The 24298-nt window shown below is 47.5% G+C and overlaps 1 protein-coding gene across 1 annotated transcript; it reads right to left on the bottom strand.

The window, feature by feature from the left end:
* Positions 1-1382: 1382 nt before the first annotated feature.
* Positions 1383-2871, bottom strand: LOC137443489 (uncharacterized). The gene has a single exon (XM_068143254.1). It carries the CDS (start codon positions 2823-2825, stop codon positions 1383-1385), a length of 1443 nt encoding a protein of 480 aa, XP_067999355.1. The 5' UTR covers positions 2826-2871.
* Positions 2872-24298: the final 21427 nt, after the last annotated feature.

The following is a 24298-nucleotide window of genomic DNA, read 5'->3' as shown; positions in this document are numbered from 1 at the left end:
AAATCCCCATTCAATGTGCACAGGGTCAGTAGGGTGAATAGGACCAAGAGCTTGGTGGGCAGTGGCTTCAAATATTAGCAGCTGTAATGCTTCTTCGTGGGGCTCTTCCCACTGCCACTGAACGCCTTTGCGTAACAAATCATATAGGGGTCTTGCAATAATTGAAAAATCAGGAATATGTTTCCTCCAAAACACAAGTAATCCTAGTGCATGTTGCAAATCCTTTTTGGATTCTGGCATTTTGATCTGGTCCAGGGAGGAAAGGGTGTCTGGTGGAATACAGGTCATTCCCCCCTTCCACCAGATTCCCAAAAACTTCACTTCACTTGAGGGCGTCTGTACTTTCTCAGGTGGTATTCTCAGCCCCAAATTTTCTAGATGTGAAATTATATTATCTTGGGTTATTCGTACCCCTTCAATATCTTCTCCTGCTACCAGAATGTCATCAATATATTGGTAAACACTGACCCCTGGCTCTAGTTGGACCTTTTCCAGTTCCTGTGCCAGCGCATGGTGGGCAAAAGTGGGTGAGTGCTTAAATCCCTGTGGGAGACGTGTGAATGTGAATTGTTGACCACCCCATGTAAAAGCAAAGCGGTCTTGGTCCTCAGGTTGCAGCGGGACCATAAAAAACATATCTTTCACATCCACTGTACCCATAATCGAGTGTGCTTTCTCCTGTATTGTAGCTATGAGTTCAGCAATATTTGGCACTGCAGCTGTTAGTGGTTCAGTATTGGCATTAAGCCTGCGGTAATCAATGGTCAGCCTCCATGTCCCATTAGGCTTTCGTACAGGCCAAACTGGGGAATTGAAAGCAGAGTGGGTGGGAACCACAATGCCCTGTTTTTTTAAGTCCTCCAGTACAGGCACTATTCCTTCTTTAGCTCCCAGAGGTATAGGATAAGGTTTGACATTTGTCAGCTTTGAGTGAGGTAGGAGAGGTACGGCTTTCAGCAGCCGAATGCTCATTATGGGAGACCCAAAAGACCATTTTCGCCCTTTGTTGTCTGACCAGGTTTTCCCTTTTAAAACATCAAGCCCTAGGAGGTTAGTTGGAAACTCCCCTACGACCATTGACACCTTAGTGTCCTTATCTTCCCCCGGCAAGCGTAACCGGATGGTTGCTAATGCCTGTGCATGGGTTTGACCCAGAGCATCTGCTACCAGCAATTTTTGTTTGGAGAGCACCACTCCACAATCAGTAGCATCCTTCGTTTTAATAGCTGAAATCTGAGCCCCGGTGTCTACTAAAAATGTAATAGGAATTTGTTTTGGTCCTACAATGCCAGTGATTAGTAAATCGCCCTGGCCATTTTCGGTGAGCTGACGAATATACATCCACCCTTCACCCCTCCGCCCACCATTGGGGGGTGAAGACTTCAGTTTCCCTGAGGCTGAAAAGAAGGCATGCCTTTATTCTCCTCAGACAGGTCTATTAAGGGGGGTGCAGTGGGCTCAATTTTCTGATTGGGCTCAGGCCAGTTCTTCGCAATCATTTCTAATTGTTTTGTGTTAAGCCCATCTATCACTTCTTTGGGGATATTTTTCTTTAGACCTAAGTTCCACCAATATTGCCGGGTATTTGTGTGTTCCCTGCCCCCTGTTCCAAGCCGGCTGGGGGCACGGTTAAACCCCTGAGGACTTGAGGGTAAGTGGTTCAGTTTTACATGCCTCAAGCCCCTAGGGTCAGTTTTTTTAATTTCTTCAGGGATACTATATTGCCTGGCATAGTCTAATAACTCCCTTCCGACCTCCTCCCACGTCCATGGTTTCAAGTCAGGCTGGCTGCCTCCGTGTGTTAAATTATCTCTTAGAGCAGCCTGCATCCTGGAGGAAATTGGGGTATCAGCTATTTCTTTTTGGAGCTGGATGCCTCTTATTTTAAGCGAGTCAGGGAGACCCCTAACCAGGGCAGTCATTCTGTTTGCATCCACCAGGAGAGAAAGAGGGGATTCAAAATGATGTTTTAGTTCCCTTTCATATATCATCTGCAGGCATGCAGCCTTTTGCACATTCTCCATTATCTGATTCATCCCTCCCCGCAGAATTAGGGGTTCACCCCTCTCTTTTGGATCAAACCCCCCTGCCCAATAGGCAGCTCTTTGCGTAAGACTCCAGGGTCCACTTCTGTTTTTTGTAGTTAGAAAAACATTATCACCCCAATAGCCCATGGCTTCAGCTTCTGTTAACAGAATCTGATCACCTCCAGTTTTTGAAACTCGCCAGACATATTCCACCTCAGATTCCCCAGCAGAGCGTGCAAATTCTTTACGAATTTTGGCCAATTCAGTTGAGGAGAAAGGCGTTTCTTTGGTTGTGATAGTGGGGGTAACCTCCCCATCCTCATATAAAACTTCAGTTTTAATGAGAGGTCTGATATGCGCAGCAGCTTCCTTAGCCGCTGTCAATTCTGCCCGAGGATATATGGGGGCAGGATCCGGGTAATCCCCCTCCTGTTTTGCTTCCAATTGAAGTTTAAGATCTGCTACTACATTTTTTAAAGTAGCCACATGGCTTTGTAGTGCGTCTACTAAGCCCTGCAAAGAGGAAATAGTCTTATTTTCTTGCTCATACCATTCCTCTTTCTCTCTCACTGCAGCTGCTAAACAGGCGCCTAACACTGCACAAATAAAAGCTTTCTCTTTTCCGCTTTTTGCCTTGGCTTCCTTTTGCAGAGCCAAAATACGATCAGCCACACTCTGGAAATTATTCCAGTTTTCATAAGCCCAATCAAGACCTTGTATAGATGGGCGGGCCCCGTGAATTTCTAAAAGGTTAAAAAGCCTCTCACACCGGGCCATCTCTTTTGTTTCACAAAGCATTTCTTAATGGGGCACTAAGTTTCACAGCGGATTCAGATAAAAACACTGTTTGTACCAGCAAAATCTTTCCTGGAAAAACGTACACTTTCAAAAAGGCTTACTCCAAAATAATCTTCTCCAGGAAAAATGCACAATAGATTTCTCAGGAGAGGTCACACACAAGAAAAAAAAAAAAAAACAGCAACCTGGGCTTCTCAAGGAAGTCACACTATTTCCCTGAGAGAACCCACACTTGCAAAAGCTTCTCAGCTTTTGTACCTCAAATTTCATGTTACACCAGGACAACAACCCTGTGATTCTTAGGGAAGAGTCACTCTGTCTCCTTGAGAGAACACACACCGGCAGAAGTTTCTCAACTTTTGCTTCAGTACTGGGCTTCTCGGGAAAGCCACACTTTACAAATATCACCAACACTGGGTTTCCTAAAAGAGGGTACTGAGAATTCTCGGGGAGGTCACACTATAAAGTCAACAGTTGTACCCCAGATAATCTTCCCCGGGAAAGCACGCACATTTAAAGCAGGGTACAGAGGATTCTCGAGGAGGTCACACTATAAAACCAACAGTTGTACCCCGGATAATCTTCCCCGAGAAAGCACACACATTTAAAGCTTTTGAGAACTCCCACACAGTCTCTCTGAAAATTTCGCTTCGTCCTTCTCCGGCCACTTCCCTCTCGGGAGAGTGAAAACGCGAATCTGGACTCCACTCTCGCTTTGTACTAAAAGTACGTCTCAGGCACACACACACATTTCGGGGTTCTCAGAAATGGAATAATTTTGCTGTGATACTTTTCACTGCACGGGAATCCTGCCGACTACGCCAATTAAATGTCAAGGTCCGGAGACATTAGATGTCTCGGTCCGGAGACACAGTTCTTTTAAATATTCCCGTGTTGTGAAATTAAAGGCACAAACGAGGCCAAAGTATCAACAGCTAGACTATTTATTAGATAAAGTGGACATAAGAAGGGAGAGGGAGAAAATGGAGAGAGAGAGAGGGAGAGAGAGGGGGAGAAGAGGGAAGGAATTAGAAGGAGAAAGTCAGAAAGAGATTATATTACCAACGGTCAGGGGTGGTGAGAGTCCAAGATGCGTTGCGTTGCCCCGTGATGTTATGGTGCCGTCTTCTCTCTTCCTCCTTGACAGTGTCACTCAGGTCTTTTATACAGTTTTTTAGTCCTCAGGCAGGTGTTGGTATGTCAGGTATTCCAGAGGCAAGGAGATAATCCAGGTATCTGTTCCCCCGGAAATCTTTCTGTGTATTGCTGTGTATGTGGGCAAGAATTTTGGATGGAGGCGAGGGGGGCCTCCGTCCCCCCCCCCTCCATTCAGACAAGTCTTCCCACATTCCTTTACACAGGTGGTGGAAACCATCCTATCACCCTGCCCAAGGTACTTGATGGGCGGAAACCACCCTGTCCAAAAAGCGTGATGGCTGGGTCGTTAGGTCCATTGTTGTAGTCCGATGTTATCATGATGCAATCACAAGCTGATTTGCATCCAGGATTGGTAGACAGGATTCTTTCCAGTGGCTCTGCTATCAGTTTATCTTTGTTGATTTACATTAAGAGAGACAAACTTCTCGTCTTCCACAACACGGAACTCCAGAGAGGATTGAGTCAGACAACGGGACTCATTTCAAGAACAACCTTGTAAAGAACTGGGCAAAAGAGCACGGTATTGAGTGGATATTCCACATTCCCTACTATGCACCATCTTCAGGGAAGATTGAACGCTACAACGGTTTGTTGAAGACCACTCTTAAAGCCATGGGGGGTGGATCTTTGAAAAACTGGGAAAAACATTTAGCACAAGCAACCTGGCTGGTAAATAGTAGAGGTTCAGTGAACCGAGATGGACCTGCACATTCATATTTGCTATGGAAAGTAGAAGGTGATAGAGTTCCTGTTGTTAGAGAAAAGAATCTGTTAGGTAAAACTGTTTGGGTATTTTCACCCTCAGGAGAGGCTAAACCTGTCCGAGGGGTGGTCTCAGCTGAAGGTCCGGGTTACACTTATTGGGTAATGCAAGAGAATGGTGAAATTCAGTGTGTTCCACAAAGAAATTTAACTTTAGCTAAAAGAGGTTAATTTCAAACTGTTGTACAGCTACATCGTGTCCAAAGGAAGAATCAACGAGGAAATCTACGGTGCACGAACCCTGAGATCCCTGAGAGCCCTGAGTCAACTAAGAGACCCTGAGATTCCCTGTTTCCCTTTTCTTTGCTTCGCCGGCAAAGAAATTAACTGTTTTCCATTTTTCTCATTTTCTGATTTTCTTGGACTTCTGAATCATCTACATCTGAGCATAGCCGGAATGGACTATGAACTTTACTCACGAACTGTAAATGTCGTTGTGGATTGGATGGACAGTGTGAACAGCCAATGAAATTGTTTAGAAGGGGTGGACTGTGACCATTTGAGGCTGTGCCTTTAAGAAAGGGAATATGGTGGACGGATGTTGGTAAACGAAAGAAGAATCTAAACTAATTTCATTGGTGAAGTGGGAGGAAGCACCTTCTGAACTGGGAGTGCAGGAGAGAGTATCCTGGGCACTCTGGCACTTTTATCTTTAGTCTTGCTTCCACCTCTTCTTTGGGCAGCAGCTTTCTGTGCTGGGCTTTCTGCCAAGACTTCGGCCTTGAAACCAATAAGATAGAAGGCCTGTATTAACTGCTTTCCAATTAACACAAAACTGCTTTTAACTTCTTTCTTTCTCTTTCTCTCTCTTTTCTAACCTACTCTGGGGAAAGGGGGGAGAGAGGGGAGAGAGGAGGTGGGGAACCCCCTCGGCAGAGGGGGGAACTCTCATTTCTGTGTTACTTTATTGTATATCTTTGTATATATTGTAAATATTGTAAATTTGTATATATTCCCCTGCATATCCTACATTGCTTTGTAAATATACAGCTCCACTGCTTTGCTAATTCAGCTTGTGAGTTTTTTTTTCCTTTCCCTTCAATTTTTCTTTCCCTTTACTTTACAGGGGGGAGGGAAGAGGCTTCTTGGCCTTAACCTTCCAACCCCACCACACTCAGCCTCTCCTCATAGGGCTTGTGTTCCAAGCCCCTCACCACCTTCATTGCCCTTCTGTGGACACGCTCCAGCAAGTCAACATCCTTCCTAAACTGAGGGGCCCAGAACTGGACACAGTACTCGAGGTGTGGCCTAACCAGTGCAGTGTACAGGGGCACTATGACCTCCCTGCTCCTGCTGGCCACACTATTCCTGATGCAGGCCAGGATGCCATTGGCCCTCTTGGCTGCCTGAGCGCACTACAGGCTCATGTTCAGCCTACCATCAACCAGCACCCCCAGGTCCCTCTCTGCCTGGCCGCTCTTCATCCACTCTTACCCCAGCCTGTAGCACTGCATGGGGTTACTTTGACCAATGTGCAGAACCCAGCACTTGGATGTGTTAAATCTCATGCCGTTGGATTCTGCCCATCTGTCCAGTCTGTCAAGGTCCCTCTGCAAAGCCTCTCTACCCTCCAGCAGATCAACTCCTGCCCCCAGCTTGGTGTCGTTTGCAAATTTACTGATGATGGACTCAATGCCCTCATCCAGATCATCAATAAAGATGTTAAAGAGCACGGGGCCCAGCACTGATCCTTGGGGCACACCACTAGTGACTGGCCGCCAGCTGGATGAGGCACCATTCACCACCACTCTCTGGGCTCTGCCTCCAGCCAGTTCCTAACCCAGCTCAGAGTGCTGCTGTCTTGCCGTGTTGCCAGTGAATTCTGGAGCGTGCAGTTTTACACAGTGGCATCACGTATTGCCAAGACCTTGTGACAAAACCCAAATAAATAAATTTGAAGCTAAACGGTCTTGAAATTGAATTAGAGAAGAAAAGAAGAATAAGAAGGGTAGATGGAAGCGTGGTATCTGTTCACTGTAACACATGTCAACGTGGACAGCGATTCAAACAACGAGGTGAATGCAGTATTACAGATCAGGTTTTTCATCTCATGTCTAGGTACATCCCTCTGGAAATAACGTGTTTAAAGCACACTGCATCCAACAACCCCCAGCAGCTGGAAGTTTTCGGTATAATCAAAGTTGTTGTCCTAATCCCTTCCTCTGCCCTCACCACAGCACAAGCGTGCTTACTCCAGCAAGGACTACACCGCGTTGTGTGATTGCTGTCTTCGGCCAGTGGTAGAGTGGAGCCAGGCTGCCCTGGGCCCAGCTGCAGTCAGGAGGCAGGTCCTAGTACCGGCTCTGCTCTTCCCTGCACCCACGGCAGCTCCGGTATTCACCGGCCGGCAATGAAAACCCACATTTACACCCTGGAGGGCGTGTGCCCGAGGGAAGCGTCTCCCGGGTTGGGGCAGGGCCAACTGGAGAATCTCCACGGTGGGGTCCCACCGCAACCAATGTATCTCCAAACGCAACCGATAGCCGAAACGGTGTGAACCCTCTCAGTGCTCACCGCCCCGGTGATACAGGAGCTGGCGACGGTCAGGGGCCGGCGCCTTCCCAGGCAACAGTTGGCTGCATCTCCCAGTGACTCCTCGTCACCGACTGTCCACCCGGCCTCCGTCGCCAGGCCACCCCCACATCGGCGATGAGCAGGGCAGGGAGAACCGCGTCGCCTGCGGCCCGCCGGCCAGCGACGGGGTGACCCTGGACAAAGAAGTGGGCACAAAGCCGGCTGCAAGGGCTCAGGGCGATGGAGGGCAATGGGGCAAGGTGTGACCGTTTGAGGCTGTGCCCTTAAGAAAGGGAATATGGTGGACGGAAGTTGGTAAACGGAAAAGAATAATCTAAACTATTTCATTGGTAAAGTGGGAGGAAGCACCTTCTGAACTGGGAGTGAGCAGGGACTATCCTGGGCACTCCGGCACCCTATCTTCAGTCTTGCTTCCGCCTCTCCACGGTGCAGCGGCTCTCTGTCTGTGCTGGGCTTTCTGTCAAGGCTTCGGCCTTGACGCCGATAAGATACCAGGCCGGTATTAACTCCCTTCCAATTAACACAAACTGCTTCTAACATTTTTTTTCCTCTCTTTTCTCTCTCTTTCTATCCCACTCTGGGGAAAGGGGGGGGGGGGAGAGAGGGGAGAGCGGAGGTGGGGAACCCCCTCTCTGCCTAGGGGGGTTACTCTCATTTCTGTGTTACTCTGTTGTATATCTTTGTATATATTGTAGATATTGTAAATTTGTAAATATTCCCCTGCATACCCTACATTGCTTTGTAAATATAGCTCCACTGCTTTGCTAATTCAGCTTGCGAGTTTTTTTTTCCCTTTCCCTTCAATTTTTCTTTCCCTTTACTTTACAAGGGGGAAGGGAGGAGGCTTCTTGGCCTTACCCTTCCACCCACCACATTTTTTTTATTGGCGCCCAACGTGGGGCAGATAATTAGTTTAATTTCTTATTTGATTGATTTAGTGTTTTCCAGCTGAATTAGCAAACATGAAGGTATTGTGGTTTGTGGAGCGATTATTCTTTTCAATTTTTGGGGCTCTGGTTTACAGATATTGTTTGGGTTTGATTTTGGATTACCTGGGTAAATATTTGGTGCGGACAATTTATATGTGGGTTATGTATAGAGTTAAATTATGGTATGGAAAATGTATTAATATCTTATGGCCAGTGAGATACAGGAATGTTACCTCCACCACTCTCCCAATTGAGATAAAGGGTTTTAGGATTCCACCTGAGGAGAGAGTAACTTTAGGTGATGCCTGGGATCCAAAGGTGATTTATGTGATGTGTATAATTCTGCTGCCGGTGATAACAAATGTGTTTTCTCTGTATTCCTTGTGGCGAGAGAAAAAGGTGTCCAGGGCGTGTTTTGTTATTAAAACTAGATCAAAAAGAAAACGCCGTGGCTCTCGATCAGTCCCAGAGTCATCTAGTGACGAGGACTGTGGAGAACCCGTGTCAGTTAAAAAGAAGGCTAAAAAGTTAATTGGTAAGGCAGCTCTAAATGACTTTTCTGCTGATTCTAGCAAGCTGCCAAAGGCGGCAGCTGGTATCAACATGGCGCCTACTCCTTCTCCCACTCCTTCTCCTTCTTCTCCATCGGCCATTAATGGAGCAACGTCACTTCCACCCACTCCCTCGGTGGGACCGGAAGTCACTGCCCCAGCAGCTGATTTATCTCAGGACCTGTCAGCTTCCATTAAGGTGGCTGTAAATTCAAACACAGCTCCAGTTAAGGTGGCTCCTTTAAAGACTAGAGGTGCAAAGGGCAAAGATGGAGAAGAAGAGGAGTTGGAGACTGATCCTGGTGAGGGGCCCTCTACTCTAAAAGATCCTGCTCAGGAGGAAGAGAAGGTTTGTTTTAAAGATCTAGCTAACCTAGTGAGATCAAAGCAGGATAGAGATGAAGTTAGGAAAGCAGCTGGCAAAGGTGGTTCTCAGCTTAAAGAGATCCTTAGGAGAATGACAGCAGGATTATATGGGCAAAGAATTCAGGGAGATGAAGATGAAGATGATATTTTGGAGTGGTCTTCTCCACGGGAGGAATTGTGAAATGTCCGTAAAGATTTCACCAGGGCAGATAAGGAGCCAGTTCTAGCTTGGCTTAGTAGGTGTTATGATACAGGTGCTTCAGCTCAAACAGTTGGAGACAAGTCAGCAGCTCAGTTAGGAACTCTCTCAAGGGATAATGGAATAGATAGACATCTAGGCGAAGCTCTCGGTAAGGTTAATCTGTGGATACACCTTTTAATGGCGGTTGCCCTGAGATACCCTTCCCGAGATGACCTTCCCTGGAACCCTAAACCCTGGACTACCATAGATGAGGGAATTAAGCGCTTGAGAGAATTTGCTGTTAGAGAGCTACTCTATGGTGAACATGAAACTCTGAATCCTGATGACATTCCTGTGGGTATGGGTCTTGCTAAAAAGATCATCAAACTTGCTCCTTCTAATTATGCAAACATTCTGGCAAGCAGAATTGTGTCAAGAAGTTATGGTGGAGCTTCTCCTACGGTTGGCCAATTCAGTGATCAAATGAGACAATTGGAGGATAGCATGACACGTGGTTCTTTGGTGTCGGCCATTAAAACGATGTCTGGTGATATACAGAATTGCATAAGGGAATTAAAAGATGAATTTAGAAATTCCATATCCCAATTGGCACAGAAGGATAATTTCAATTCTTCCTCCAGGTGGGTACAAGTTTCATCTGTGAGGAATACACGTCCTCCAAGGAGGTCATTCCAAAACAGGACATTCCAAAACAGGTCATTCCAAAACAGACCACCAAGGCAATCACGTAGAACTATTTGGATAACTCTGTGTGATCAGTTTGGTGAGAACATGAACCGCTGGGATGGCCAACCAACTTCTAATCTTTTCAGGAGACTGAGGGAATTGCAAAGTGGCAGAACCCGAGGTAGTAATACCAGAAGGGTAGCTGTTACTTCCGCAGTTCCCCAGAACGACTCTTATGGCTCCAACAGTGGCTCCAGTTATAACATGCAAAGTTATAACCCTGCAAACTATGTGCAATGCACATGTGCGCATGCTCCCCATAACTAGGGGTGTCCTGCCTCCCGCCAGGGGGAGGAGAGGGATAACAGAGATAATAGAATCTATAGGGATGTGTACATCCAGTGGCCTGGCACTTCACAATTTCGGAAGTACAGGGCCTTGGTTGACACAGGAGCTCAGTGCACCATAATACCATCAAATTATCAGGGATCAGAGTCTATAACTATTCTGGGAGTCACTGGTGGATCTCAAGAGTTAAGTAAGGCAGAGGTAAATATAAGTTTAACTGCTCTGGAGAAAGGCGGTGCTCCAGAACACATCCAGTTCATCGATGACATCATCGTCTGGGGTAAAACTGCTGAGGAAGTCTTCGAGAAAGGTAACAAAATCATTGACATTCTTCTGAATGCAGGTTTTGCCATCAAACGAGACAAGGTGAAAGGACCTACCACAGAGATTCAGTTTCTGGGAGTGCGATGGCAGGATGGACGCCGACACATTCCAGTGGATGTGGTAAATAAAGTCTCTACCATGGCAAATCCCACAAACAAGCAGAGACCCTACGTTTCTTGGGGATAGTGGGATTTTGGAGACTACACATTACTGGATACAGTCAAATTGTGAAACCTCTGTATGATGTGACTCGAAAGAGAAACCATTTCCACTGGGGACCTGAACAACAAGAAGCCTTTGACCAGATAAAGCAAGAGGTAGTTCAAGCAATGGGTCTGGGACCCGTCCGAGATGGTCCAGACATTAAGAACATTTTGTACACGGCTGCAAGTGACAATGGTCCAACCTGGTGCTTGTGGCAAAAAGCTCCAGGTGAGACACGCGGACGACCTCTTGGCTTCTGGAGTCGAGGTTACAGAGGTTCAGAGGCCAACTATACTCCAACAGAGAGAGAAATTTTAGCTGCCTATGAAGGAGTGAAAGCATCTTCTGAAGTGATTGAAACTGAATCACAACTTCTTCTAGCTCCCAGATTACCAGTTTTGAATTGGATGTTCAAAGGCAAAGGCTCCACACCACATCATGCCACAGACTCAACCTGGTCTAAGTGGATGGCTCTGATAACACAGAGAGCTCGAATGGGAAATCTTGAAAGACCTGGTCTAGTGGAGGTGATCTCAAGTTGGCCTGAAGGTATCAACTGTGCTAAACCTCCAGAAGAGAAAGTAACTCGTGCTGAGGAAGCTCCTCCTTACAATGACCTTTCTGATGATGAAAAGAAATATGCTTTGTTCACAGACGGTTCCTGTCGTCTTGTTGGAAACAAGCGAAGGTGGAAGTCTGCAGTGTGGAGTCCAACACGCCGAGTTGCAGAGGCGAAAGATGGAGAAGGAGAATCCAGTCAGTTCGCAGAGGTAAAAGCTGTCCAGCTAGCTCTTGACGTAGCTGAACGTGAGAGATGGCCAAAGCTTTATCTCTACACCGACTCATGGATGGTAGCCAATGCTCTATGGGGTTGGCTAAAGAGCTGGAAAAAGAGTGGTTGGCAGAGAAAAGGAAAACCCATTTGGGCAGCCAACCTGTGGCAGGACATTGCTGATCGAATCGAGAGAATTCCAGTGAAAGTGAGACACATCGATGCTCACATTCCTAAGAGCAAAGCTACTGAGGAACAGCAACACAACCACCAGGCAGATCTAGCTGCAAGAGTTTCTCAAGTAGACATGGACTCTAATCTTGATCTCGACTGGAAACACCGAGGTGAGATATTCTTAGCTCGGTGGGCTCACGATTCGTCGGGACATCAAGGCAGAGATGCAACATACCAATGGGCTCGTGACAGATCCATAGACATTTCCATGGATGCTATCACACAAGTCATCCATGACTGTGACATTTGTGCTGCTATTAAGCAGGCAAAACGACTTAAGCCCTTGTGGTATGGTGACAGATGGTCCAAGTACAAGTATGGTGAAGCTTGGCAGATTGACTACATCACTCTACCACGTTCTCGTTCTGGTAAGCAGTACGTGCTTACTATGGTAGAGGCAAACACTGGATGGTTGGAAACTTATCCAGTTCCACATGCAACTGCACGCAACACCATTCTCGGCCTGGAGAGACAGATCCTGTGGAGACACGGAACTCCAGAGAGGATTGAGTCAGACAACGGAACTCATTTCAAGAACAACCTTGTAAAGAACTGGGCAAAAGAGCACGGTATTGAGTGGATATTCCACATTCCCTACTATGCACCAGCTTCAGGGAAGATTGAACGCTACAACGGTTTGTTGAAGACCACTCCTAAAGCCATGGGGGGTGGATCTTTGAAAAACTGGGAAAAACATTTAGCACAAGCAACCTGGCTGGTAAATAGTAGCGGTTCAGTGAACCGAGATGGACCTGCACATTCATATTTGCTACGGAAAGTAGAAGGTGATAGAGTTCCTGTTGTTAGAGAAAAGAATCTGTTAGGTAAAACTGTTTGGGTGTTTTCACCCTCAGGAGAGGCTAAACCTGTCCGAGGGGTGGTCTCAGCTGAAGGTCCGGGTCACACTTATTGGGTAATGCAAGAGAATGGTGAAATTCAGTGTGTTCCACAAAGAAATTTAACTTTAGCTAAAAGAGGTTAATTTCAAACTGTTGTACAGCTACATCGTGTCCAAAGGAAGAATCAACGAGGAAATCTACGGTGCACGAACCCTGAGATCCCTGAGAGCCCTGAGTCAACTAAGAGACCCTGAGATTCCCTGTTTCCCTTTTCTTTGCTTCGCCGGCAAAGAAATTAACTGTTTTCCATTTTTCTCATTTTCTGATTTTCTTGGACTTCTGAATCATCTACATCTGAGCATAGCCCGAATGGACTATGAACTTTACTCACGAACTGTAAATGTCGTTGTGGATTGGATGGACAGTATGAACAGCCAATGAAATTGTTTAGACAAGGAAAGCCCTCTGGTTGAAGAAAGCCCCGCGGCTGCAGAGCCCCATCCCCACCCTGCTGCCGGCGGGGTCGATGCGGAGGGCAGTGCGGGAAGGAGCTACAGAAGCAGCTCAGCCAGCTAGCCACACCACAGTCTCCGGCCAGGCGGTGATTCGCAGCCCCACCGTGCCTCCCCTCCGCTTACCTGAGCCACCCGTAGCCGCTCGCCGCTAAAGGGACCCTCGTCCATCCCCTTCGTCTCCCCCGCGCCTCAGAAACACCCCCCGGCGCTGCGCGACGCAGCCGAACCCGGCCCGGCCCAGCGCGACACTCCCAAGCCCGCCCCGCCGTGGCTGCGTGCGGTTCCCGCCGGCGGCTGCCCCCGGGCGGGCGAGCGAGCGGGCGCGCTAGCGGGCGCGGCTCCGCCTCCCTCGGATCCGCCTCCCTCGGATCCGCCTCCCTCGGATCCACCTCCCTCGGATCCGCCTCCGGCTGGCGCGGGGGCAAGGCGCGGCCCCCTCCGACGTCCATAGGGGTAGGAGAGGAATGGGAGGTTCACTGGACGGTAGCGGATGGGAAGGGGAAGCGACGGTATGGTTCTGAATAAGGGTAATGAGGAGACGAAGTTCCGGGGGAGGAGGGGTCCCCCGTCCCCCATGTCCGCGAGGACCCTCAGGCTCCCCATCCCGGCGAGAGGGGAGGGGTCCGAGTTGTTTGCTTAGAAATAAGGGTAGGGAAACCTGTGGTTGTTACCTGTGCTGCTCCCCCGCCCCGGAACATCGGCACTGACAGAGATCCACACCGTTTTGCAGAGATCTAGCCCTTCTCTTCCCAGCCGCAGGGCTCCTTTTTAGGAGGAGGTGGGACGCGTCTGTATGTGTGTAAATGTTTGAGTTCAGTGGGGCTGCAAACATAGATCAAAAATAGATCTGAGCCCATTCACAACTCGTGAAAATACTTCGTACTTCCTCTTTTTTTTTTTTTTCTTTTTTTTCTTTTTTTTTCTTTTTTTTTCTTTTTTTTTCTTTTTTTTTTCTTTTTTTTTTCTTTTTTTTTTCTTTTTTTTTTTTTTTTAAGGGTTAAGTAAGGTTAAAGTTGCAAGAGTGGCTACTCTGCGCTTGGTTTTCCCCTTCCCCAAAATCCAATCTACAAAGTCATTTACGGGAAGAAAAGAAAAAAATTAAAAGAAAAAATAACTACAAATAACAATATTTGACATACAGCACAGAAATATCTGGTTAATTGTTCATAGCAGGATTTTGCTTGCTGAGCACTTTAAATATGTAAAGCCATGATGCCGACCACAAAAGCCATTACAGCACTGTGCCAGTGAACCCGAGAGTTCAACACAGCTGCATTCTGCCTGGGGCAGATGCATTGAAGGAAAAGCCTGTGCCCACACTGAGAGGTGTGATTCTCATAAATTAAGTTTTGAAGTGCTGTGAAGCCAAGTGGTCTGGTAGAACCGTCAGCACATCGAGTCTGCTGCTGTTTTGTGCCTCTGGTATGTCACTCCCACTGAGCAAGTTTCCCAGAGCAGCAATACTTAACATACTTTAACTTCTTACCTTTACACAGGCTGTATCCAGATGTCCTTGAATTGTTGTACTTTGGTCTAAAATTTCTGAATTTTCTAATTAGAAAATAATTCACGTGACATACATAGTCTATTAAAAGGCTTGGTGCCTGTGACTGTAGCACATATTTAATATAGCTACCCTTACAACACCCAGCTTAACAGAACTCTAAGCTGCTGGCTTGCATATTTTATCCACAAGTCTCAAAGTACCTTTAAAAAAAAAGTAAATAGCATTGCTCCACTTTCAAGTGGGAAGAACAGTCACATGGAAGTCTTGAACCAGCATAGAGAACTGAACCTTAGATTCCTAGCTAGCAGCCTAATGCTCCGTTTACTTTTTTTTCCTGGGGCATGCCTTCTGAATGCTATATAATGGTCATGTCTTAAACTGGATGCTTTAGAAAAGAAGAGACAGCTGTCACACATCATTTGGAAATTACAGGCTCTTTAGGAGAGACAGGCAAGGGAGAAGAGGGGGAGGGGTGGCTTTGTATATTAGGGAAACACTCTGCCACACAACTTGAGGTGGAGAAAGAAGGGATTGAGAGCCTGTAGGATAAAATCCGAGGGCAGCCTAACAAATCTGGCATCCTGGTTGGAGTCTGTTATAGACCACCCAACTAGGATGAGGAGGCTGACGAATTATTCTACAAGCAATTTGAGGCTGTCTCAAGATCATCAGATCTTGTCCTTGTGGGCAACTTCAACCTGCCAGATATCTGCTGGAAACTTAATTCAGCAGAGAGGAGGCAGTCCAGAAGATTCCTGGAGTGCATGGAGGACTGCTTCCTGACACAGCTGTTAAGTGAGCCTACCAGAGGCCAGGCTCTGCTTGACCTGCTGTTCTCCAATAGAGAAGGGCTGGTGGGAGATGTAATCGTGGGGGGCTGCCTAGGGTGCAGTGACCACGAGATAGTGAAGTTTTCAATATGCAGGGAGATAGGGAGGAGCACCAACAGAACTTTCACCTTGGGCTGCGGGAGGGCAAACTTCAGCCTGTTTAAGAAACTTATTTGTAAAATTCCCTGGGTAGCAGCCCTCAAGAACCAAGGGGTCCAGGAGGGTTGGGCCTGTTGAGCTGTCAGGGAAGGCGACTGGCCTGGATGAGCAAGCAGCTCTTGGAGGATTTAAGGGGAAAAAAGAGGCTGTATCACCTTTGGAAGGAGGGGAAAGCTTCTCGAGGTATGTTTAAGGAAGCTGTTAGATTATGTAGGAAAAGGCCAAGTTGGAACTTAAGCTGGCCACCTCAGTGAAAGATAATAAGAAGCATTTTTACAAATACATTAACGTTAAAAAGAAGGGCAGGAAGAACCTCCACTCCTTATTGGACCTGGAGGGGAACATGGTGACTGAAGACGAGGAAAAGGCTAAGGTCCTGAACACCTTCTTTGCCTCAATTTTTAACAGCAAGGCAGGAGGAGTTCAGGATGAGTGGCCTCTGAGCTGGGTGACTGGGTCAGGGAGCAGTGTAATGCCCCGGAAATCCATGAGGAATTGGTTCGGGACCTGCTGAGCCACTTGGACACTCACAAGTCCATGGGACCGGATGGGATCCATCCTAGGGTGCTGAGAGAGCTGGCAGATGAGCTGGCCAAGCCGCTCTCCATCATTTTCCTCCAGTCCTGGCTCACCGGTGAGGTCCCAGGTGACTGGAAACTGGCCAATGTGCTCCCCATCCACAAGAAGGGTTGGATGGAGGAACCTGGAAACTACAGGCCAGTCAGCCTGACCTCCGTGCCAGGGAAAGTGATGGAGCAGATTATCCTGGCGGCAATAACTGCGCACCTGAAGGATGGCCAAGGGCTCGGGTCCAGCCAACATGGATTTAGAATAAACTTTATTAGAATAAACTTTATTAGAATAAACCAAACCAGGTTGGAAGAGACCTTCAAGATCATCGTGTCCAACCCATCAACCAATCCAACCCACCCAAACAGCTAACCCATGGCACCAAGCACCCCGTCAAGTCTCCTTCTGAACACCTTCAATGACGGCGACTCCACCACCTCCCCGGGCAACCCGTTCCATAGCGCAATCACTCTTTCTGTATAGAACTTCTTCCTAACATCCAACCTGAACCTCCCCTGGCGCAGCTTGAGACTGTGTCCTCTTGTTCTGGTACTGGGTGCCTGGGAGAAGAGACCATCATCAGCCTGTCTACAACCTCCCTTCAGGTAGTTGTAGAGAGTGATAAGGTCACCCCTAAGTCTCCTCTTCTCCAGGCTAAGCAGCCCCAGCTCCCTCAGCCTCTCCTCATAGGGCTTGTGTTCCAAACCCCTCACCAACTTTGTTGCTCTTCTCTGGACTCGTTCCAGCAAGTCAACATCCTTCCTAAACTGAGGGGCCCAGAACTGGACACAGTACTCGAGGTGTGGCCTAACCAGTGCAGTGTACAGGGGCAGAATGACCTCCCTGCTCCTGCTGGCCACACTGTTCTTGATGCAGGCCAGGATGCCATTGGCCCTCTTGGCTGCCTGGGCACACTGCAGGCTCATGTTAAGCCTACCATCAACCAGCACCCCCAGATCCCTCTCTGCCTGGCTGCTCTCTAGCCACTCTGACCCCAGCCTGTAGCACTGCATGGGGTTGTTGTGGCCAATGTGCAGAACCCGGCATTTGGATGTGTTAAATCTCATGCCGTTGGATTCTGCCCATCTGTCCAGCCTGTCCAGGTCTCTCTGCAGAGCCTCTCTACCCTCCAGCAGATCAACTCTTGCCCCCAGCTTGGTGTCGTCAGCAAATTTACTGATGATGGACTCAATGCCCTCATCCAGATCATCAATAAAGATGTTAAAGAGCACAGGGCCCAGCACTGATCCTTGGGGCACACCACTAGTGACTGGTTGCCAGCTGGATGTGGCACCATTCACCACCACTCTCTGGGCTCGGCCCTCCAGCCAGTTCCTAACCCATCGCAGTGTGCTCCCGTCCAAGCCATGGGCTGACAGCTTGGCCAGCAGTTTGCTATGGGGGACGGTGTCAAAGGCCTTGCTGAGGTCCAGGTAGACTACATCAACAGGCCTCCCCACATCCACCAGGCGGGTCACCTGATCATAGAAGGAGATCAGGTTGGTCAGGCAGGACCTGCCCTTCCTAAATCCATGCTGGCTAGGCCTGATCCCTTGGCCATCCTGTAAGTGTTGTGTTATTGAACTCAGGATGACCTGTTCCATGATCTTGCCTGGCACTGAGGTCAGGCTGACAGGCCTGTAATTCCCTGGCTCATCAAACCGGCCCTTCTTATGGATGGGCACCACGTTGGCCAGCTTCCAGTCCTCTGGGACCTCGCCAGTGAGCCAGGACTGCTGGAAAATTATGGAGAGTGGCTTGGCCAGCTCATCTGCCAGCTCTCTCAGCACCCTAGGATGAATCCCATCTGGTCCCATGGACTTGTGGGGATCCAAGCTGCTAAGGAGAGTTCCAACTACCGCCTCATGGAACATAGGGAAACTGTGCAGCTCCCTGGCTCCTTCTGCTAGCTCTGCAGACCAGCTGTCAGGAAGACGTTCTGCCCTTCTAGTAAAAATTGAGGCAAAGAAGGTGTTAAGTATCTCTGCCTTTTCCTTATCCTTGGTTACAATGTTCCCCTCCGTATCCACCAAGGAGTGGAGGTTTTCCTTCCCCTTCCTCTTACTATTAATGTATTTATAGAAGGACTTTTTGTTGTCCTTCACAGTAGAGGCCAGTTTAAGTTCCAAGTGTGCTTTTGCCTCCCTAATTCTCTTCCTACAAGACCTAGCAACATCCTTAAACATTCTGTGGGTTGCCTCCCCTCGCTTCCAAAGGTGATACACCCTCTTTTTTTCCCTCAGTTCCATTAAAAGTTCATGAACCATCCAGGCTGGCCGTCTGCCCCGGCGGCTCATCTTCTGGCACATTGGCACAGCCTGTCCCTGAGCCTTCAACAATTCTTCATTGAAGTAGGTCCAGCTCTCCTGGACCCCTTTGTTTTTAAGGACTTTATCCCAAGGAACCCTCTGAATTAGTTCCTTGAGTAACCCAAAGTCTGCCCTCCGGAAGTCCAGAGTGGAGGTCTTCTTGCCGCCCCTCTTGGCTTGACCAAAAACCGAGAATTCAATTATCTCGTGGTCACTGGACCCCAAACACCCTCCAACCACCACATCACCCACCAGTCCTTCCCTGTTGGTGAAGAGGAGGTCAAGCATAGCCTTGCCCCTGGTAGGCTCTCGCAGCACCTGGGATAAGAAGCTGTCCTCCATGCATTCTAAAAACCTTCTAGACTGTCTCCTCTCTGCCGTGTTGAGTTCCCAGCAGATGTCAGGCAGGTTGAAGTCACCCATGAGAACAAGGTCCGGAGATCTTGAGACAGCCCTAAGCTGCCTATAGAATGCTTCGTCAACATCTTCCTCCTGGTTGGGTGGTCTATAACAGACTCCAACCAGGGTGTCTGCCCTGCTGGTCTTCCCTCTAATTCTTATCCACAAGCATTCAACCCGATCATCCCTAATCTCCATCTCAATGGCATCTAGTGTCTTTCTGATGTACAGGGCCACCCCTCCACCCCTTCTTCCTCGCCTGTCTCTCCTGAAGAGCTTGTAACCGTCAATTGCAGCGCTCCAGTCGTGTGAGTCGTCCCACCACGTCTCTGTGATGGCAACTATATCATAATTTTCCTGCTGCATCAAGGCTTCCAGCTCCTCCTGTTTGTTACCCATGCTTCGTGCATTAGTGTACATGCACTTCAGCTGGGCTGCTGGTTTCACCTCCAACTCTAGCTTGTCGCCCCCAGACTCTTGTCTGAGAGGACTCTCTTCAGCCCCTTCCCCCTTCGAAACTAGTTTAAAGCCCTGTCTATGAGACCCGCCAATTCCCTACCCAGGATTTTTTTATCTTTGGGGGACAGTCCGTTCTCATATACAGTGATTTAGGAGGGGCAGGTCCTGCCTCTCCAACCTGATCTCCTTCTATGATCAGGTGACCCGTCTGGTGGACGTGGGGAGGCCTGTGGATGTGGTCTACCTGGACTTCAGCAAGGCCTTTGACACTGTCCCCCACAGTAAACTGCTGGCTAAGCTGTCAGCTCGAGGCTTGGACCACAACACTCTGTGCTGGGTTAGGAACTGGCTGGAGGGCCGAGCCCAGAGAGTGGTGGTGAATGGTGCCACATCCAGCTGGCGGCCAGTCACCAGTGGCATCCCCCTGGGATCAGTGCTGGGCCCCATCCTCTTTAACATCTTCATTGATGATCTGGATGAGGGGATTGAGTCAGTCATCAGCAAATTTGCAGATGACACCAAGTTAGGGGCAGATGTTAGTCAGTTAGAGGGTAGAAGGGCTCTGCAGAGGGATGTCGACCGACTGGACAGATGGGCAGAGTCTAATGGGCGGAGCTCCATGCAGAGCTACAGGCTGGGGTCAGAGTGGCTGGAGAGCTGCCAAACGGAGAGGGACCTGGGGGTGCTGATTGACTTTCATTCAAACTGTACCCATAAAATCAAAGACATTGCAGTGGGCAACTAATCAGCATTGGGTGACAATACCAAAGGGTCAAAGCAAGCCTATACAAGAGGCTGTTACAGTATATACAGATGCCGGAAGAAAATCTAAGAAGGCAGTTGCTACATGTCAGGAAAAGGGAATCTGGAAAAAACAGCTGCTGGAGGGAATGGGTGGAGATTCATTGCAAGTGTTAGAATTGCTGGCAGTGGTATGGTCATTTTTGAATTGGTGGAACCAACCATTACATTTGGTATCAGATTCATTATATGTAGTGTGTGTAGTGCATAGGATTGAAGAGGCCATCATAAAGGAGATCAAAAATGAAAGGCTGAATGATCTTTTTAGACAATTAAAAGGAGCCATCAGACTGCGACAGGAGCCCTATTGTGTCATGCACATTTGTAGTCATAAGTGGAGTGAAGGTTTGGGGGAAGGAAACCAAAGAGCAGATAAATTGGTGTCATTGATGGTACCTCAGAATCAGTTTGTAATGGCAAGAGAGTCGCACTCTATGTTTCACCAAAATGCCAAAGGTTTATATTGACAGTTTGGAATATCATTGTCTGATGCAAAAGGTATAGTTGCTTCCTGTCCAGTGTGTAGTCATTATGGACCAAGACTAGGTGTAGGGGTAAATCCCAGAGGAGCAGGACCACTAGAACTTTGGCAGATGGATGTGACTCATGTAGGAGAGTTTGGAAGACTGAAATATGTGCATGTGTCAATTGATACTTTTAGTGGGTTCATTTGGGCAATGCCACAGACAGGAGAAAAATAAATCAATGTAAGGAAACATCTGTTAGCAAGTTTTGCAGTCATGGGGGCGCCTCAGGCAATAAAGACAGATAATGGACCAGCCTATACGAGTCAAACCATGAGACAGTTCATGCTGACATGGGGAATTAAACACTGTACAGGAATTGCTAATGTCCCAACTGGACAGGCAATAATAGAAAGGGCCCATCAGACATTAAAACAATGTGGCCGGTTGACGTTGCCCCCTTAAGAAAGGGAATATGGTGGACGGAAGTTGGTAAACGGAAGGAATAGTCTAAACTATTTCATTGGTAAAGTGGGAGGAAGCACCTTCTGAGCTGGGACTATACTGGGTTTTTCCAGCTCTTTATCTTCAGTCTTGCTTCCGCCTCTTCTCCGTGCAGCAGCTTTCTGTGCTGGGCTTTCTGCCAAGGCCTCGGCCTTGAAGACAGATAAAGGCCGGTATATTAACTCCTTTCCAATTAACACAAACTGCTTCTAACGGTTTTTTTTTTTTCCTCTCTTTTCTTTCTCTTTCTATCCCACTCTGGGGAAAGGGGGGGGAGAGAGGGGAGAGCGGAGGTGGGGGACCCCTCTGCCGAGGGGGGATTACTCTCATTTCTGTGTTGCTCTGTTGTATATCTTTGTATATATTGTAGATATTGTAAATTTGTAAATATTTCCCTGCAAACCCTACATCGCTTTGTAAATATAGCTCCACTGCATTGCTAATTCAGCTTGCGAGTTTTTTTTCCTTTCCCTTCAATTTTTTTTTCCCTTTTACTTTACAAGGGGGAAGGGAGGAGGCTTCTTGGCCTTACCCTTCCACCCCACCACATTTTTTTTTATTGGCGTACCCAACGTGCGGCAGATAATTAGTTTAATTTGTTATTTGATTGATTTAGTGTTTTCTAGCTGAATTAGCAAACATGAAGGTATTGTGGTTTGTGGAGCGATTGTTCTTTTCAATTTTTGGGGCTCTGATTTACAGGTATTGTTTGGGTTTGATTTTGGATTACCTGGGTAAATATTTGGTGCGGACAATTTATATGTGGGTTATGTATAGAGTTAAATTATGGTATGGAAAATGTATTAATTTCCTATGGCCAGTGAGATACAGGAATGTTACCTCCACCACTCTCCCAATTGAGATAAAGGGTTTTAGGATTCCGCCTGAGGAGACAGTAACTTTAGGTGATGCCTGGGATCCAAAGGTGATTTATTTGGTGTCTATAATTCTGCTGATGGTGATAATTAACGTGTATCTCCTGATCCCTTTGCGGCGAGAGAGAAAGGTGTCCAGGGCGTGTTTTGTTATTAAAACTAGATCAAAAAGAAAACGCCGTGGCTCTCGATCAGTCCCAGAGACATCTAGTGACGAAGAGTGTGCAGAACCCGTGTCAGTTAAAAAGAAGGCTAAAAAGTTAATTGGTAAAGCAGCTCTAAATGACTTTGCTGATTCTGGCAAGCAGCCAAGGGCATCGGCTGGTGTCAACATGGCACCTACTCCTTCTCCCACTCCTTCTCCTTCTTCTTCTTCTCCGTCGGCCAGTGATGGAGCAACGTCACTTCCACCCACTCCCTCAGTGGGACCGGAAGTCACTGCCCCAGCAGCTGATTTATCTCAGGACCTGTCAGCTTCCATTAAGGTGGCTGTAAATTCAAACACAGCTCCAGTTAAGGTGGCTCCTTTAAAGACTAGAGCTGGAAAGGCCAAAGATGGAGAAGAAGAGGAGCTGGAGACTGATCCTGGTGAGGGGCCCTCTGCTCTAAAAGATCCTGCTGAGGAGGAAGAGAAGGTTTGTTTTAAAGATCTAGCTAACCTAGTGAGATCAAAGCAGGATAGAGATGAAGTTAGGAAGGCAGCTGGTAAAGGTGGTTCTCAGCTTAAAGAGATCCTTAGGAGAATGACAGCAGGATTATATGGGCAAAGAATTCAGGGAGATGAAGATGAAGATGATATTACGGACTGTTCTTTGCCCCGGGAGTAATTGTGAAATGTCCGTAAAGATTTCACCAGGGCAGATAAGGAGCCAGTTCTAGCTTGGCTTAGTAGGTGTTATGATACAGGTGCTCCAGCTCTAACAGTTGGAGACAAGTCAGCAGCTCAGTTAGGAACTCTCTCAAGGGACAATGGAATAGATAGACATCTAGGCGAAGCTCTCGGTAAGGTTAATCTGTGGAAATGCCTTTTAATAGCGGTTGCCCTGAGATACCCTTCCCGAGATGATCTTCCGTGGAATCCTAAACCCTGGTCTACCATAGATGAGGGAATTAAGCGCTTGAGAGAATTTGCTGTTAGAGAGCTACTCTATGGTGAACATGAAACTCTGAATCCTGATGACATTCCTGTGGGTATTGGTCTTGCTAAAAAGATCATCAAACTTGCTCCTTCTAATTATGCAAACATTCTGGCAAGCAGAATTGTGTCAAGAAGTTATGGTGGAGCTTCTCCCACGGTTGGCCAATTCAGTGATCAAATGAGACAATTGGAGGATAGCATGACACGTGGTTCTTTGGTTTCGGCCATTAAAACAATGTCTGGTGATATTCAGAATTGCATTAGAGAGTTAAAAGATGAATTTAGAAATTCCATATCCCAATTGGCACAAAGGGATAGTTTCAATTCTCCCTCCAGATGGGTACAAGTTTCATCTGTGAGGAATACACGTCCTCCAAGGAGGTCATTCCAAAACAGGTCATTCCAAAACAGATCATTCCAAAACAGACCACCAAGACAATCACGTAGAACTATTTGGATAACTCTGCGTGATCAGTTTGGTGAGAACATGAACCGCTGGGATGGCCAACCAACTTCTAATCTTTTCAGGAGACTGAGGGAATTGCAAAGTGGCAGAACCCAAGGTAGCAATACCAGAAGGGTAGCTGTTACTTCCACAGTTCCCCAGAACGACTCTTATGGCTCCAACAGTGGCTCCAGTTATAACATGCAAAGTTATAACCCTGCAAACTATGTGCAATGCACATGTGGGCATGTTCCCCATAACTAGGGGTGCCCTGCCTCCCACCAGGGGGAGGAGAGTGATAATAGAGATAATAGAATCTATTGGGATGTGTACATCCAGTGGCCTGGCACTTCACAATTTCGGAAGTACAGGGCCTTGGTTGACACAGGAGCTCAGTGCACCATAATACCATCAAATTATCAGGGATCAGAGTCTATAACCATTCTGGGAGTCACTGGTGGATCTCAAGAGTTAAGTAAGGTAGAGGTTAATATAAGTCTAACTGGTAAACAATGGAGGAAGCATACAGTTGTGACCGGACCTGATGCACCTTGCATTTTGGGAATTGATTTTCTGAGAGAAGGGCGTTTCAAAGACCCTAGAGGTAA

Source organism: Melanerpes formicivorus, unplaced genomic scaffold, assembly GCF_026170545.1.
Source record: "Melanerpes formicivorus ecotype bairdi unplaced genomic scaffold, bMelFor1.0.p_v2 SCAF_9, whole genome shotgun sequence".
Taxonomy (NCBI): Eukaryota; Metazoa; Chordata; class Aves; order Piciformes; family Picidae; genus Melanerpes; species Melanerpes formicivorus.
The sequence above is the reverse complement of the archived record's forward strand: the minus strand, read 5'-3'. Positions and strand labels throughout refer to the sequence as shown.